Source organism: Siphateles boraxobius, unplaced genomic scaffold, assembly GCF_051911475.1.
Source record: "Siphateles boraxobius isolate OS27281-9 unplaced genomic scaffold, OSU_SipBor_1 66, whole genome shotgun sequence".
In the NCBI taxonomy this organism is placed as follows: Eukaryota; Metazoa; Chordata; class Actinopteri; order Cypriniformes; family Leuciscidae; genus Siphateles; species Siphateles boraxobius.
In genome coordinates, this window is record NW_027509193.1 from 17,716,051 (window position 1) to 17,731,403 (window position 15,353).

Sequence of the window (15,353 nt, forward strand, 5' to 3'; positions counted from 1 at the left end):
ATATATATATATATATATATATATATATATATATATATATATATATATATATATATATATATATATAAAGAGGGGCATTGTGAAGAGTGGATGATTCAGCAGCAGTCAGCCCACTCAGTGATGCAAATGACTCGAACAGAAGCCCTCTTTCACACTATCCAAAGCAAGTACTCGTTTCATCAGACTCTCTTCCCACAGTCTTTGAGTCATCTTTCTTGGCTCTTTATTTCATTCCTCTTGTCTTTTACAGGCAAGAGCATTCAACAAATAATCCCTTCCTCTGTGCGCTGGTTAACACAGAATTCGCTGTCCTTGCGAAATGACATCAAACAAAAGATAAAATCGAATCATAATCTACTCCATTAACGCACTTAAGATTCTTATTTTTTAGTTTAATTAAGTCTTATTTTTGAATAATCTCCCTCAGTGTTATTCTAGTATTATTTATTAGGCTATAGTAGGCCTATTAATATTTTGAGTTAAGCTACCTTTTATCGGAGTCATTTTAGTACAAACTTTATTTGTTATGATGCTTTGCTTCAATTAACAAAAGCGATTGGTAATAGTTTTAGTTAACAATAATCCCGCTAGATTCATTAGTGCATTTTATTCAATTGAAAAACACATTATGAATGTAAAATGGGTTCCTAACACAATTTCATTTCGACTTCAAGAGATAATTTAGGATACTTGGTTTACTCATTCTAAACCTGTATAACTTAAAATCTCCTGGATCACAGAATAATAATTTTTTAGAATGTTTCTATCCATATAAAGGCCATTGACTTTTGTTTTATGAAGAAAAAAACATTTTCAAAATATTTTTAGTAACACCTCATAATAAAGTCCCATTAACGTTAATTAATGCATTTACTTACCTTAAGAATGACCAATACATTTGTTTTAGAATTTAATCTTTTGTTAACGTTAATAAAATGACAATTATTAGTGACAGCTCAGTTCTATTAAATATTAACAGATGCAACTTTTGATTTTAATAAAGTATCAAATTAACAACTAAGAATAATAAATGATTTAGAAGTATTTTTGTTTAATTGTTAGCTCATGTTAATTTATGTAGTTAACCTAACTAATGTTAACAAATGGAACCTTTTAAAAAAGGAAAATAGTGTACCCATGTCATCTTTTATGTTTCACAGAAAGTAAGTCATACAGGTCTGGAACAACATGACAGAGAACAAACGAGGAAATGTTAATTTCTTGGTGACCTATCTCTTTTAAAAAAAACTCTTGGCGCAAAACCCCTCAAGTGAACAAGAGAACAGTTTAAATGTGTGGACAGCACTTAAGTTTCAGAGCGCCGTAGTGATGTTTGAGTGGAAGGACATTATTTACGAATCTATGTAGCATCACTAGTTAGTGTAACTGAAAGGTGACAGCTGCCGCAGAAGAGGCGGAGCAACGAGGTCACTGGGGTTAGAGAGAGAGTGTCTGACAGAATTGGAATGGAATTTACAGCAAGCATGTGCCATGTGGCAAGGAGAGCGAGCAAACGACATTCAACACAGATCAGTGAATACTTCAGAACAATGCCGATGTCACAACAAGAGAGGCGCAAACTGATTTACTGGAGAAGAAATGCAGAACAGCTGAAACTGACATTTGGACAGTTTCAGTTTAGAAACATATGGGTCGAGTCATCCTATGGATGCTTTTGATGGTATTTGTTGCAGATCACAGTGACCTAAACATGATATAAAGGAAAGCACAACACTACAATCTCAAAGTATCTGTTGCGATAAAAAAGTTAGTTTATGCAAAGAAATGACAATTCTGTAATTTACTGACCCTCATGTCAATCCAAACCATTTTGAAAAATGTCACGTTTTTTGTCTATACAATGAAAGTCAATAAGGGCCCAAACTTGTTTAACTATGAAATTTGTTTAAAATATATTTTTGTGTTTGTGTGTGCGTGTTCGACAAAAGAATGAAAGTCATACATGTTCGTGTGAGTAAATGACAGACTTTTCATTTTTGGCTGAACTATCCCTTTCAGAAAAACACATTTTCTTTGCAATATATTGCAGGATTTCAAATCTGTCAGCAGTAGCATATTTTTTAAATATTCTTTATTAAATGAAAGAAATAAAGCACCGTCATAAAATAATTGGGATTTTATATTACATTACCACAAATGCAGATTCATTGCACATTGCGGTCTCTTAATATGTTTGGTTTACAGGTCTGCGCTCGTCTCAGTCTGAAAGAAACCATAATATCAGAAAGCCTTGTTTTACTGTCATAATGTGAGCCGCAGAAAAGAACCACATTTTTTCTAAAGAGTCTAGAAAGATACCAAAAGCAAACAAGGCCATAAACTTTGAAACCAGAGCAACTGTGACAATATTTAAGGGAAAAAAAACCTGACTACCACCAAACTAAACCATACATCCAATATTAATATGCCATTCTTTATAAGGGAACATGCGAACGCTCTATGATGCCAGTGTATTAGGGATTTGAGCATATTTGGTTGAGGATGAAACAGAAAACACCATTAGTATGTATTTGAGGAGTGTATACTGTTCATATGTGTTGGTCTGGTCTGGTTATGTTATGCCGAGTTTCAGATTAGGATAAGCCAGTAGGTTTGTATGTGTATGTGCAATGTACAATTAAAAGGCAAGTTCTAGATAAGTTCAAATCAGTTATGGGTGTGGGTGTGGGTGTGTGTGTGTGTGTGTGTGTGTGGGTGTGTGTGTGTGTGTGTGTGTTAGGAGGTGTGCTGAGGCAGATTCTGTGGTGGCTCAGCTAGCAGGTTATTCTTAACATCTCCATTCTGATCGACTGGGACTTTCACCACTAAAAGACAAAACAGGCCATGTTTACTGTGATGAAACATTTACCCTGAAAGGGTTTATATAATCAGATTTTTAAATATTATATTAAGGTTATAACCAAAGGCTGAATCATGGACTATTAATTTCATTCTTCTCACCTTGACTGTCTTCATCTGCTAGTTTCTGGATCTCTTTTTGAAATTGGAGCTCTCCATTAGGACCCGAGGGAGCCTGTCTATTCACTGCCTGTTGCTCCTTTTGTTTTTGTGACATCTCCATTACTGCCTGATTAGAAGTAAAACAAGCTCTCAGCTCTCTGGCATCCAAAAAATAAATGCCAAAAAATACAATAATATACAGTACACATGTTGTAAACATTAAAATCTATTTAAAAAAATGTTTAGTATGGTTTGGTATGGCTCAACAGTAAGGTTTTTTTGGATTACACTTACAACACGTGATTTCTTTTTTCTTTTTTTACACAAACGCATTAAAAAAAAAACAGGAAATTAACAATATGAACTCAAATTACATATAAAACTACCTACCTGCTGATATTCTCGTTTCTGTGCTTCTAGAGCTTTGCTTCTCTCTTTGAGAAGTTCCTGCTCCTGTCGTAAATTCTCTGCCCTTCTGCCAAGCTCCACCTCTTTATCTCGAAGTTCTACCTCAAAACGACGCAGCTCCTCTTCTGTGTACACTGGCTTTGTATCATCCAGTGTCTTAAATTGAGTCATAAAGAGTGTAGAAAGATAATGAGTTAGCACAAAACACTGCCATGTAAAAACAGTATAATAAATCCAGACATACATCTAAATCTGGCTCTAACCTCCCATTCCTTTTGGTCATTAAACTCTTTCTTCTCTGTAGATTTGAGGAACTCTTCCAGGCTGACCAGCCTATCATGATTGATATCTACCTGCAATGTGAGGAAGAAGGGAAAAAAAGCCTATTTCAGTAGTTATAGTCAGGTATTTAAAAGCCAACTGAAGAAACTAATTAAAAAATAAGACATTAGGGCAGTGAGTATTTTAAGACAGATAAAAGGATGACTATTTCTTCATCTCATGCACCCTGAAGGAACAGAACAGATGGAGTCACTGCTGCTCCACACATTGGGAAAGTGTTAAAAAGCTGAAGGAGAGTCTGAGAATGGCTGATAAAGGCAAAGAGAGAGAATGAGAGCATTTACATACATACTATTACACCAGTTACGCATATACTGTCAACCTATAAAGCAATTCTGAACAGTATTTATTTTATCAAATTTTAAATTTTATCAATTTTAAACAACAAAATCAAAGAAATGTATCAAATTTCCAAGTAAGTTTACATCGTGTTAAGGCTTTTATGGCTGAATTTGGTAGTTTTCCATGTTTTGTTGTACATACAAACACAGTCAACAAGCGTGATTGAGAAAGAAGGTGTAGCAACTGAGACCAATCAGACAATTATTTGTTATGGTTAACAAATAATATTTAAAGCTCACGCTGGAACCTGTGACCCCATCCCCCTAGCGGGTGCAAGGGGAGCTTTTGGGTTACCATGGATACGAACAGATAAGTTGCTTTTATTGCTGTCAAAGGAATGTGGCCACATGTGCAAGAGAGAGACAATGGGAAGACGAAAACAATCTTTAATACAGACTTTGCTGCATTAATAATAGACTAACTGATCTATAAATGAACATGCATCCCAGAAACTGTGTGAATGATTTACTGTCTTGTGTACTATTATGTATATACTATGGTATGCATTTTATTATACAACCAACCAACGGTCAATATAACCTCACCTGTATCATGTCTCCTACCTAATTAATCTTCATTTAATGGCTCAAACTTTGATGTACATCACCTTCTCTTAGAATACAGTGTGGATTTGTTATATCTATCTGAGCATTAATGAACAGAAAAAGTGTAAGGCAGAGGTCTAAACACACTTAGGACAAAGACTCATAAATGGTCTTTCATAAATGAAACTGAATGGCCCATAGGTGTATGGCCCACAGAAACTGATTGGTTTGAATGACAAAGAAACAGCATTGCTCAGAGCAGGTTAGATCGATCTCCTATGGGAGATCCTAACCAGTTTCTATTGTTTGTAGCCCATATGTTTTCATGTATAAAGTTCTGTCTCAAAAACAGAGGGTGACATGCTAACATCGCTGCTGAAGAACTGGGCTACACTACTACCTTCAATAAATTCTTCTCCCCACAAGAACTCTGGTCAAGCTTACTTATTTTGTGTATTGGAGAAATCTAATACATAGGCGAGCCACCCAAACCACTGCTCGGCCAAATACAGCGAAATCTAACAACTGCTTCTGCTGTTACTGGGGAACCCCCCGCTTCACTGAGGCCCCAGGGCCCAGCAGGCCGTGAGCACCGTCGGCCATGCTTTCATGCTCTCAAAGGGAGTCAGACTGCCTTTTCTTCAATCCAGAAAACTGACACCTTACAATCACTGAACGGGCAACGATCAACTCTTGTTTTGCTGGACCTCCGGGCTGCTTAATTCGGGTGGGTGTCTGAGACCCCCTCCCCCAGACGGCTCATGGCCCCTGCAGGCTATGACCACAGCCTGCCAGGCCTTGACTCAACCAGCCATGTGCTCATGGAGAAAGAGAAAACCTCCAACCAGAACAGAGTCGATCATCCAACGGAGAAGGAAACGATTGCAACTTCAACATTTGACACTCACGGAACCGTCAAAGACTTCAACTTCCAACAACTTCAAGAATTGCAAAGCCATGCAAGTATCAATTTAAGAAGGTGCTTTGAAAATGATATTGATGGTTCTTTTCATAGTTCCCTTTCCGGTTTCCAGTTCCATGCTATCACTCACCCTTTTACCTATACACGTATTTATGTATGCATGTTTGTTTAGTTTAGTTATGTTTGTGATTTAGCTAATAAAACTTGAGCACAATATGTATTTGGTTCTGATTCACTGCCTGCAGACAACGTCTCTTTACAATTTTGATCTTGTTACATGCTCAGAGCGCTGTACATGCTAAGAAATAATTATTTTCCGTAGCCATGGAAGATACCCCTTTTCTTAGAATAAATGAATAATCAAAAGAGTTTAATACCATTAACTGACCCAAATATTCATAATTAATCATAACCAGTTATTATTGATTATTAAAGGTATAGCGGAGGATCTTTCTGAATTTTAGAGAAGACCCGCCCTCTCCAATTTTTAAAAAATGCACATGCGCAACACTCTATTTGCTCCCGAGAGGTAACGCCTATTAAATTATAAACTATCTCACAAACATTCATGCAAGACAAAATGTCAAATGCCCTTCCGTGTTCTATTTACTGATTATGCTGATCGATTGAGTGACCGAGGACTCAAGACATGATATGTAATGGAGAAGTAGCTTGTTGCATTTGTGTAATAAATACTATGGTGAACACATTGTAACTATCGAAAATCAACACACAAGGTTTTAGAATATTTCAGCGTGATACCATTTACCATTTGGTCACAAGGCTACTTTAGACAAATTGAGATGTTTACCGTGTCTACGCGGTGCATGACTTGTGCCAGGGCTAGCATCGCTAATCATAGCTTACATTAACTTTTACTAGCTGTGATTTTAAATGGATTTCTCCAAATAGCATGACAAACTTTACCTGTCTAGTAGAATCTTCGCGACTGCGGCATCAGTGGGAAGCCCAACCTGTGCTTTTAGCGCACACCAGCGTGTGAAATATTCACCCAAAATCACTCTGGTCTTGTTTCTATATTCTGCGGCCTTTCTCTTCTTATCATACACTTCGTATACATTTTTTATCTTTCGACCCTCAGCCATTTTCAAAGGAATGGCTGAAACCGTAACTCATCACACATAATACACCTGAAAGTGCGCATGCGCAGAAAAGCGAAAACTACATAGGGACGAGCACGTACAACGGCCTTACGTAAACATATCACCAGAATGATTGACACTTAGGTGGACCAATAGTATAGGCTATCCACCCGGAAAAAGAAAATCCTCCGCTATACCTTTAATATTTCCCCTCTGAGCTGACTCGTTACAAAAGTGATTATTTTACGTTTTGCATGACATGTTCCCGCATCCTTAGCCTTTCCTCCTCCATCTCCATCATGTCATCCTCTTCATTCTTGGGATCATACACTTTCTCCAGCTAAGACAGCAAAAAAGAAAAGAAAAGATAAACACATTGAAGAGATAATAGCCACTTGCACTTTTTCAATGATTGATATTTGCTTGTTATGCTTTTATGGCTTTATCAAAAAAAAATTAATCATGCTGAGGATGTTTTACTCAGGACAGCCACTAGAGACCACTAGAGCCTAACCTGCTGACTCGATAACAGCATAAAAGAGGCTTCTGTCACTGTCAATAACAGACTGTCATGACTCACCAACCTCAAATGTCAAACATTACCTCTTTTGTGAAGAGGGCCTCCAGCTCTTGCTCATCCAACACACCGTCGCCATTTGAATCTAGGAGAGAAAAAAACAATTCAATTAATTTTCCCTGCAAAACGGCTGCTTATGGTCTAACTGAGGACAAAAAGACTAACCATGGAGCTTAAAGAAAGTCTTGGGATTGAACTCTTGTGGATCCAGCCCATCGGTCTCTTCCCAGACCTCCCGTAACTGATCCACGCTACCCTGGATGGATGGGGAGGAAAGAATAAAAGAAGAAAGCTTTACTAATAACAAATGTGAAATAAGCAGAAACTGATCCAACTCTTCTCAATCTATTTATCCATACATCTATTCTTCATCCCTCTCACCGGAGCGTTAACTTTCGGATGTTTCCGGTGCTTTTCTTTCAGCTCTTCGATTCGCTTCTCCTCCTTCTCCCTCTTCTCCTGGTCCAAACTCTTCAGGTACTCTCTCCTCTCATGTTCTTTCAGCATCTCGTAGCGCTTAAACTCCTCATGGCGCTCTGCATCGTAATTCTCAAGATCTTTAGTGGCCTGACAAATAAGTACAAATCAAATGCAAATGATTCCATACACAGTTAAGCTGAGCTCCCTCTCCATTTTAGGTTTTTATTTGAGTTTTTTATTACCGTATAGTTCCAAATATAATAGATATATACAATTTATTTTTATTTTTTTTTATAAATCTGAAAAAACGGTTTTGTCCTATTTTCTAGACCAGTGGTTTTGGCCTTAGTGATCCCCCTGGGGGCCGCGAGATAACTTAAAATATAATTATACTATAATCAATTAATTTACTCAGTTCATATATTCGCGTAGTTGTCAAAATTAATGTACTGTGAGTGTTTTATAACGGATGCTCACCGAAGAAGCATATTTTCGAGAAGTTTGAGAGGATCAGGGGTGTTTACGTACACGTGACCATCAGACGCTATAAAAATATACACGATTGCTTGTTCTGACAGAGGAACTGTTCACTGATAACATCGAACTGCCTTCAGATCGCTGAGTTTCCACACATTCAGAATGTTTTTATTTTTTAATTGTATTTTGGTGCGTTAATAATTCTGAATGGATTTACATGCAAATAATACACCCGCAACAATAGGTGGCCCCAAATACACACAAAATGAGTGTGCCAAGAAATACGGTGTGTCAGTTTGTACTGATAGAAGATCACGAGTGCATTAATAGAATAGTCTTAAAAACGCAAACAGTCTAAGAAAAGCTTACCGTCTAAGAACCGCGTGACTCATGTTTGCGTGCCTCGGTGACAGGGCCAAACTTCCCCAGTATGTGATTTTAAAACCAGATACCCAGATTTCAAACCTACAATAAGATTTCACTTCTACTCTTGATGAAATTTTGGTAGGCTACATGGTTTTCACTATGAGGTTTTCACGCCTTTTTCTAAAAGATACATCTTGAAAAAGAACGGGGGGGGGGGGGGGGTGTCTTATAATCAGGGTCATCTTATATTTGGAACAATAATACGGTATTTGTGTTTAAATTCAATTGTTATTTATTATTCTGTTCTAATTTTAAGGTATTTTATTTTACAATTTTAATTTATGTAATTTGTAAGGGTTTTGCTGATTTACTTTGGAATATTAATTTGAGGCAAATTGGTCTGTTATCTGTGCAACTGTAGAATATAGTTCTTTTGCAGTTTCACATTATGGCGTTAAGTAATGGGCATTACTGTGGCGATAAGCAGCTCCAGGTCTTTGGCCTCAAATGTGTTCTGATTATGAGGATCCAGATGTTCAAACTGCTTCAACAAAGAGGCGTGATCCATCTGAACACCTGAACACAATAAAATATTTGTGTGTACATAAGCGTGGGAGTCACATCAACAGAATCAACAGATTTTCTTGCTCATCAGTATCATTTGAGTAATACATAAACATACTCTGTGCATTGGTGCTGTCCAATTTTGCCTTCAGCAACATCCTGAGACGCGAGACCTCTTGCCTCTTCAGCTCATCCAGTCGAGTCCTCACATGATGGCCCACCAAATCCAACTCCTTACTGAGGCGTCCGTTCTAAAAGACAGTATCTTTCCAATAAAGACTTGAACTACAGATGAAATTATAAAACTTCAGTGCACAAAGGCAACAGAGCACAACACATTTTCAGCTACATTGGTATTTTCCCTATTCATTTTTTCCAGAGGGATTTTTCAGTGCTGAGATCAATCACATCATCACAAACTTAAATTTGTAGCAAGTAAAAAAAGTATGAAAATCTAAGAAAAAGACAAGTTACAAGACTGTGTACTATTATGACCTACACATTTCAAATTGCATAAAAAAAATAAAATGACTGACTTTAAGGGATAGTTCACTCAAAAATTTTAATTCTGTAATCATTTACTCACCCTCAAGTTGTTTCAAACCTGTATGAATTTCTTTTTTTCTGCTGAACACACAAGAAGATATTTTGAAGAATGTGGGTAACCAGACAGTTGATGGTCCTCATTGATTACCATTGTATATAAAAAGTCAATGGGGCCATTCAACTGTGTGGTTACTGACATTTCTCAAAATATCTTCTTGTCCAATCATAAAGGATTGGAACAATTTGAGGTTAAGTAAATTATTTTTGGGTGAACTGTCCATTTAAACTCATACAATAAAAGTACAATACATTATACATATAAAATACAATATACTGTAGGTTTAAGCTATTGAGCTAAAATAAAATATATAGAAAATATTAACCAACAGAAGTTGGTTGTGAGAGTAGAGTGTCCAACTAGTTTTGAACTTTACTTCTACAGAAGCATATGATATTGCCAAAATCTCTGTGCTCATGGTAAATGAGCTATCTTGAAGGATATTTATAAATCTATAGACAAGATGAATGGGCTTTTTACTGTTGTACTCTACAGAGAGTGTGGTTTACCTTGATGTCTTCTGTGTTGGCCCTCTGGAGTTTATCTCTGAAGTGAGGGTCTGTTTCCAACACCTCAATTACCTCTCTGAGGTAACGGTCATAGTACAGACCAGTGTCCTGAAACATACACATACAGCATAAACAAGAGTGCATAAAAGTACTGAACTAAATAATGAACGCAGATGACATGCTCTTGATCTGAGACCAGTCTTACCGCATTCTCTTCTGGTTTCTCCTCCTCTGGGGGGTCTTGTTTGCGATCTATTGGCACTGTCCACACCACCAGACAGAGAGACAGAAGCAGCAACCCTTTAAACCCGACTGTCATCCTTGGATATCTTGAAAATGCACAGATGTACATTTATTAGGCAGCCTTCACTTTCACCCTCAAGGAACACCTCAACACTGAAGAATCGTCAGCTTATATTTTTGTTGCGTGAACTTTCCATTTAAGCCACATGTTTAAGAACACATCGATCATGACGAGAGAGAATAGCCAAATAAAGGAAGTCTGTAACGTTATGGCAGTTCGCGAAAACACACTGAATACGTTTGACAACAGATGCAACTTGTGAAAAAACAGCCACAGACATCTACAGCTGTCTGTAGTGTCGTTTTGTCCTATTTAGTCTATATCAAATAAAGAGCGAGTCATCTTACCACAGGGTCAGATCCTGTTTCAGCGGCGAGTGAACCTATGATGACGCCAACAAATTACGCAGCACTGCTGCTTAAAAAAACTGCGGCTATGGATTATGACGCAATCCAAGCGCGACACTTCTTGCGTGCAAACTAGACTAAAAAAGATGCAAACATGAATTCCCGTACCTGTTTGTATAGTAATACCGTTTGTTATTCTAAATGTAATACATTTTTCTATAATTCCATTAAACCAGTTCACCAAAAGGGCCAATTCAAACCTTTCGGAAAATTATGACATCCATGTAATCTATAAGTATCGCGTAACAAATCAACTGTTATTCGTTTGTAAAAAATAAAATAAAATAATAATAATTAGAAAAAAAGTTATTTCTATTTTTTATAATTTACTTAGCTATATTATTTTTTATGTATAATAACTAATAACAACAATTGTTTATATTACTATAATAGTGTATATTATATTATTATTATTATGCCAGTAACTTTCTAAAGGAGCAAGGACCAAGATCCTGCACCATGTTTTTTTTCTGTTTCTTTCTTCTCATCTTGCATGTTAAACGTACTTTGAGAAATGCACCACAATGTTGGCAAACATAGACACTTCATTTTAATAACTTCGAAAAATAGATATACATTTGTATCCGACACTTTGATTACATACAGGCTGAAACACTGACAAACAAAATAAATTAAATATAAAAATGTGCACACAATAAATACTATGATAAATCAACTATAAAATGTAGAAATGCAATACATAAAGTGAAAAGGATAAACCTGAAATACATAAAAAGTCAAAATGACAGTTATGGCAATAGAAGTAATAAATATGGCACAAGTAAATCGTAATCCCTAAAACAAATAAATAAAAAAATCATTATAAATTAGATCACTTCAGAAGTTACAAACGATATAGGCTAAACGTCACATTGTGTTTAAATCAGTTTTACTGATAAATAGAAGTGAGACGCAATAAATATGACTCATAAATGAACCCTGTATTAAAAGTCTATTTCTCTTAGGTCTGTGGGGGTGCTGGCTCTTTCATCTTCACTATCAGCATCTTTCTCTTCCTGTGCTCCGTTTCTCAGTCTCTCCCTGAGAGCTCCTTCTATCAGCTCAGTGCAGCACTGCAGCACCGCCTGTTGGCAGAAGCGCAGACAGTCAACAACAGACAGTCACAGACAGGAACATACCAACACAAGCAGAGCAGATCAATCTTTGCTTACCACATCAGTCTGACAGAGTGTGGCCAGGGCAGAGGTCATGACACTCAACTCTCCCGGACTGTTGGCCCTTAAACCCCGAAGGGCAGAGTTCAGTGCAGCCGCAGCAACCAGTGACGGAGGTGTTCCCAGAAAACGCGAGTCACACACGCACATGGCAACAAGTGTATCGCTGTGGCGCCGCAGCGTTGCGAGAAAATCTCCTGTACGCACGTCGCCATCCTTGAGTTCCCCGAGAATGCGCAGGAAGTGTGGGATAAAGTCCTGAGGGGTCACTGCTGCCACATCCCATCGCAAAGTCGCCAGGACAACACGCTCCATTTCCTGTTGGAATAAGCATGTATATACTGACTTATACTGCCTCTCTCTCTTTATATATAGGCCTACAGTATATATATATATTTTGAGCATTAGTGACTTTTGATTGATTTTTTTTTAAGTTTAAAAAGGTGAAAACACTCACCCGCAGATTTGATAAGAGAAAGTCATACTCTGCTGCTGCACAGAGGGTATCTGCACTAACTGTGTCACTTTCTGTTAGTTTTGAGGCCACCAGGACACACGCTGCAGCCAGACAAGATGGAGAGACTGGCAGAGATAGAGTGGCCGACAGATATCGATCCAACAGGGAGACAGCCAGAGGAAATACAGACTCATCGCAGTCACACTCACAGCACACCTATTAAAAGAGGGATGGATGATTTAAACAACAGCAGCAACATAAAAACCCCTCAGTCATAGCAAACAGGTCCCGAACTTGTAAAACATTTGGACTGTAGAACTTTGTCCCTGTCATTATTGTATCATTCATCTTGATCTGAAGAACTAAATATTTTTTTCTTTAAGGGATGAATCACACAAAGTTTAATTCGGTCATCATTTATGCATGTCGTTTCAAACCTGTATGACTTTAGTAGAAGATATTTCTAAAACTGTTGCAGGGTTTTTTGTCCATATCACTAATAGGGTCCAATCAATGCGGTTTTGGACCCCAGTGATTTTTTAATTATTTGGAAAGAAACATTATTCAAAATATATTTTTTCGAGTTATTCGTTAGGTGAGCCATCCCTTTAATAGTAAAAAAGAAAAGAAAAAAAGAAAAAAATTCAAACCGTTTTAAATAGTTTACAGATCTTCATAAAACCCCAAATCTACCTTCATGTTCCACTTGGCCAGTGTTTGACAAGTGTTTTATTTTGATTGTTTTAAAAAACAAAGTGTTTTAAATGTATTTTATTTTTACATTTTTGGCTATTTAATTATAGCTTTTTACTCACCTAACCCTTACCACAATTTGGAAAACCCTGGAGCTTCTGACCCTCTTTTGTACCCTTCTTGTGAAAAGTGCTTAGAATATAAAATGACTGGTATTAAATACACACTTAGTAAAAAAAAGGATCAAGAGTATTTGACTCAATTTTAAAGAACCCTTTATGCCAAAAAGGTTCTACAGTATATAAGGATAAATATCTTAAATGATTGCACAATGCTTTCATGTTTAACAGTTTTAACATTAATTAAAACTAAATCCATGAAATGATCCCATCATATGAACCCCTAAAAGTTTCAATATATGCAGAGCCTGACAGAACCCTTTAAGGTTATATATATAACCTTTTCTAGTGTTTTAAGAACTGGATTTTGGTATTTAGCATGCAAGAACTACCTCCATGGTCCACTTGGCCAATTCCTCTCTGCGCTGTGGTTCTCTCTGGATGAGAGAGGTGTAGAGAGGAGACGGCAGGTATCTCTCCTCTGACTGCAGAAGTCTCTGAATAACCCTCAGCCCAGAGGCGCTGGGGTCCCATGGGGCTCGGACTGAAGATTGAGTCCTGTCCTGGCCCTCTTCCTCCTCACACCACAGAGACACCGACATCACTCCTGCCAGCAGTTGTGATCTAAAACTGAAGTTATCCAAAGTGTGTCTCACCAGTCTTGGTCCCGAGTAGAAGAGTAAGTGCCAACTTCCTTGTGCTCTCTGAAGTGCTTTAGTTTAAATGTGTGCTGTTGAGTGTCTGTTTCTCCCGTTGTTCACAGCCGCCTTCTCTCTTTGGTCTGCTTATATATCCCTTGAGTGAAAGGGTGACTGGTGATGAATAAAGTGAAGAATAAAAGAGGGGTGTGTAAAATGAGTGGAGTAAAAAATTAAACGACCACAATGCTGGCTGAGCAACAATGGCATCAACAGGTGGAGAGAGAGAGAGAGAGAGAGAGAGAGAGAGAGAGAGAGAGAGAGAGAGAGAGAGAGAGAGAGAGAGGGGAGGGGGGAGTCGCCCAGAGGGACACGGCAACAGCTTGTCACCGTCAGTGAGCGAAGAAAAGAGAGAGCGATAGAGAGAGGGGAGAGAAAAAGGTCATCACCATGCTGTGACAATGGGAATGAATAACAATAAGACGTGATGTTGGTGACAGTGAATGGTATCAGATAAAGATTACATTTACACATTTATATATCGAATAAAGTATGCAGTAATTCATGAACTTTGATTGGACTCCTAAAACCTCCTGCTAGTTGAAGGTTGAAGTTCATGGTTTTTAAAGAATCCTCAGGCCACAAATTTGGTTCATTCTTAAGTGTCTCATAACTTTAGCATTAGAGGCACAAACTATTGTCTACCATAAAGTTAACCTATATAGCTTAAAGAGTAGTGAGTTTAAAATACATCAAATGTATCTGTATGTGTCTGTATCTCTTGGGAATTGTGATTTTGGTTTGTCCCACAACACATAATTTTGAATGATAAACTCAAAGCTCAACCATTCCACCCAGTTACCCATGTTGCTATATTTTTTTTTAGTTTTATACATTGTGTCTTTTTGATTTTTATAACATTATTATATTTTATTATAGTATATTATATAATTAAAAATAGTATTTTGGTAACAGGGTTAAACATTTGCATATATATTATATATATACATTTATTATATATAAATGTATTATTATATTTATTATATTATATAAAAACGTATATAATATTAATAGGATTCCAAAACGTTTTGTCTGCCCTTTGACCTAAAATATTTACTTGAAGTACCCTATATTTGTAATAATATTTAAATAATTTAACAAGACTTGCACATGTTCACAGTTCTCAGATACTGGTAACATGACATGTAGGTAAGAAAAAAAAAGAAACGTATTTCAGATTTTGTATGTAACTGCACATTTAAATGATTCAATTAATTATTAAATTTACATCAACTCGCAAACCACCATGGGTTTGCAAACCTCAATTTGGGAAACTCTGGTTTAAGAGTTTCAGGCCCTATTTTGTACCCTATGTGTCAGAAGTGCCTCAAATATAAAATTACTGACATTAAAAACATGT

The 15,353-nt window shown here is 37.0% G+C and overlaps 2 protein-coding genes across 2 annotated transcripts; both read right to left on the bottom strand.

The window, feature by feature from the left end:
- Positions 1-1,127: 1,127 nt before the first annotated feature.
- On the bottom strand, positions 1,128-10,904 carry nucb1 (nucleobindin 1). Its single transcript, XM_077212515.1, has 13 exons — positions 10,792-10,904; positions 10,346-10,469; positions 10,141-10,248; positions 9,146-9,278; positions 8,936-9,039; positions 7,582-7,767; positions 7,366-7,456; positions 7,227-7,285; positions 6,871-6,963; positions 3,633-3,722; positions 3,352-3,525; positions 2,962-3,088; positions 1,128-2,825 (listed from the first exon to the last, which is right to left on the bottom strand). The coding sequence occupies exons 2-13, from the start codon at positions 10,457-10,459 to the stop codon at positions 2,737-2,739; spliced, it is 1,368 nt and encodes a 455-aa protein (XP_077068630.1). The 5' UTR covers positions 10,460-10,469; positions 10,792-10,904; the 3' UTR covers positions 1,128-2,736.
- A 474-nt stretch (positions 10,905-11,378) lies between these two features.
- ccndx (cyclin Dx) lies at positions 11,379-14,056 on the bottom strand. Its single transcript, XM_077212516.1, has 4 exons — positions 13,688-14,056; positions 12,484-12,699; positions 12,024-12,344; positions 11,379-11,936 (listed from the first exon to the last, which is right to left on the bottom strand). Exons 1-4 carry the CDS (start codon positions 13,895-13,897, stop codon positions 11,796-11,798), a joined length of 888 nt encoding a protein of 295 aa, XP_077068631.1. The 5' UTR covers positions 13,898-14,056; the 3' UTR covers positions 11,379-11,795.
- Between the last annotated feature and the right edge of the window lie 1,297 nt (positions 14,057-15,353).

Coding starts and splice junctions, on each gene's coding strand:
- nucb1 (XM_077212515.1), bottom strand. CDS start 10,459: ATGACAGTCGGGTTTAAAGGGTTGCTGCTTCTGTCTCTCTGTCTGGTG. Junction 7,768..8,935: donor TGGAGCTGCTTATCGCCACA/GTAATGCCCATT, acceptor CTTATTTGTCAG/GCCACTAAAGATCTTGAGAA. Junction 3,526..3,632: donor ATGACCAAAAGGAATGGGAG/GTTAGAGCCAGA, acceptor ACTCAATTTAAG/ACACTGGATGATACAAAGCC.
- ccndx (XM_077212516.1), bottom strand. CDS start 13,897: ATGTCGGTGTCTCTGTGGTGTGAGGAGGAAGAGGGCCAGGACAGGACT. Junction 12,700..13,687: donor TGGCCAAGTGGACCATGGAG/GTAGTTCTTGCA, acceptor CTCTTTTAATAG/GTGTGCTGTGAGTGTGACTG. Junction 11,937..12,023: donor CACTCTGTCAGACTGATGTG/GTAAGCAAAGAT, acceptor TTCTGCCAACAG/GCGGTGCTGCAGTGCTGCAC.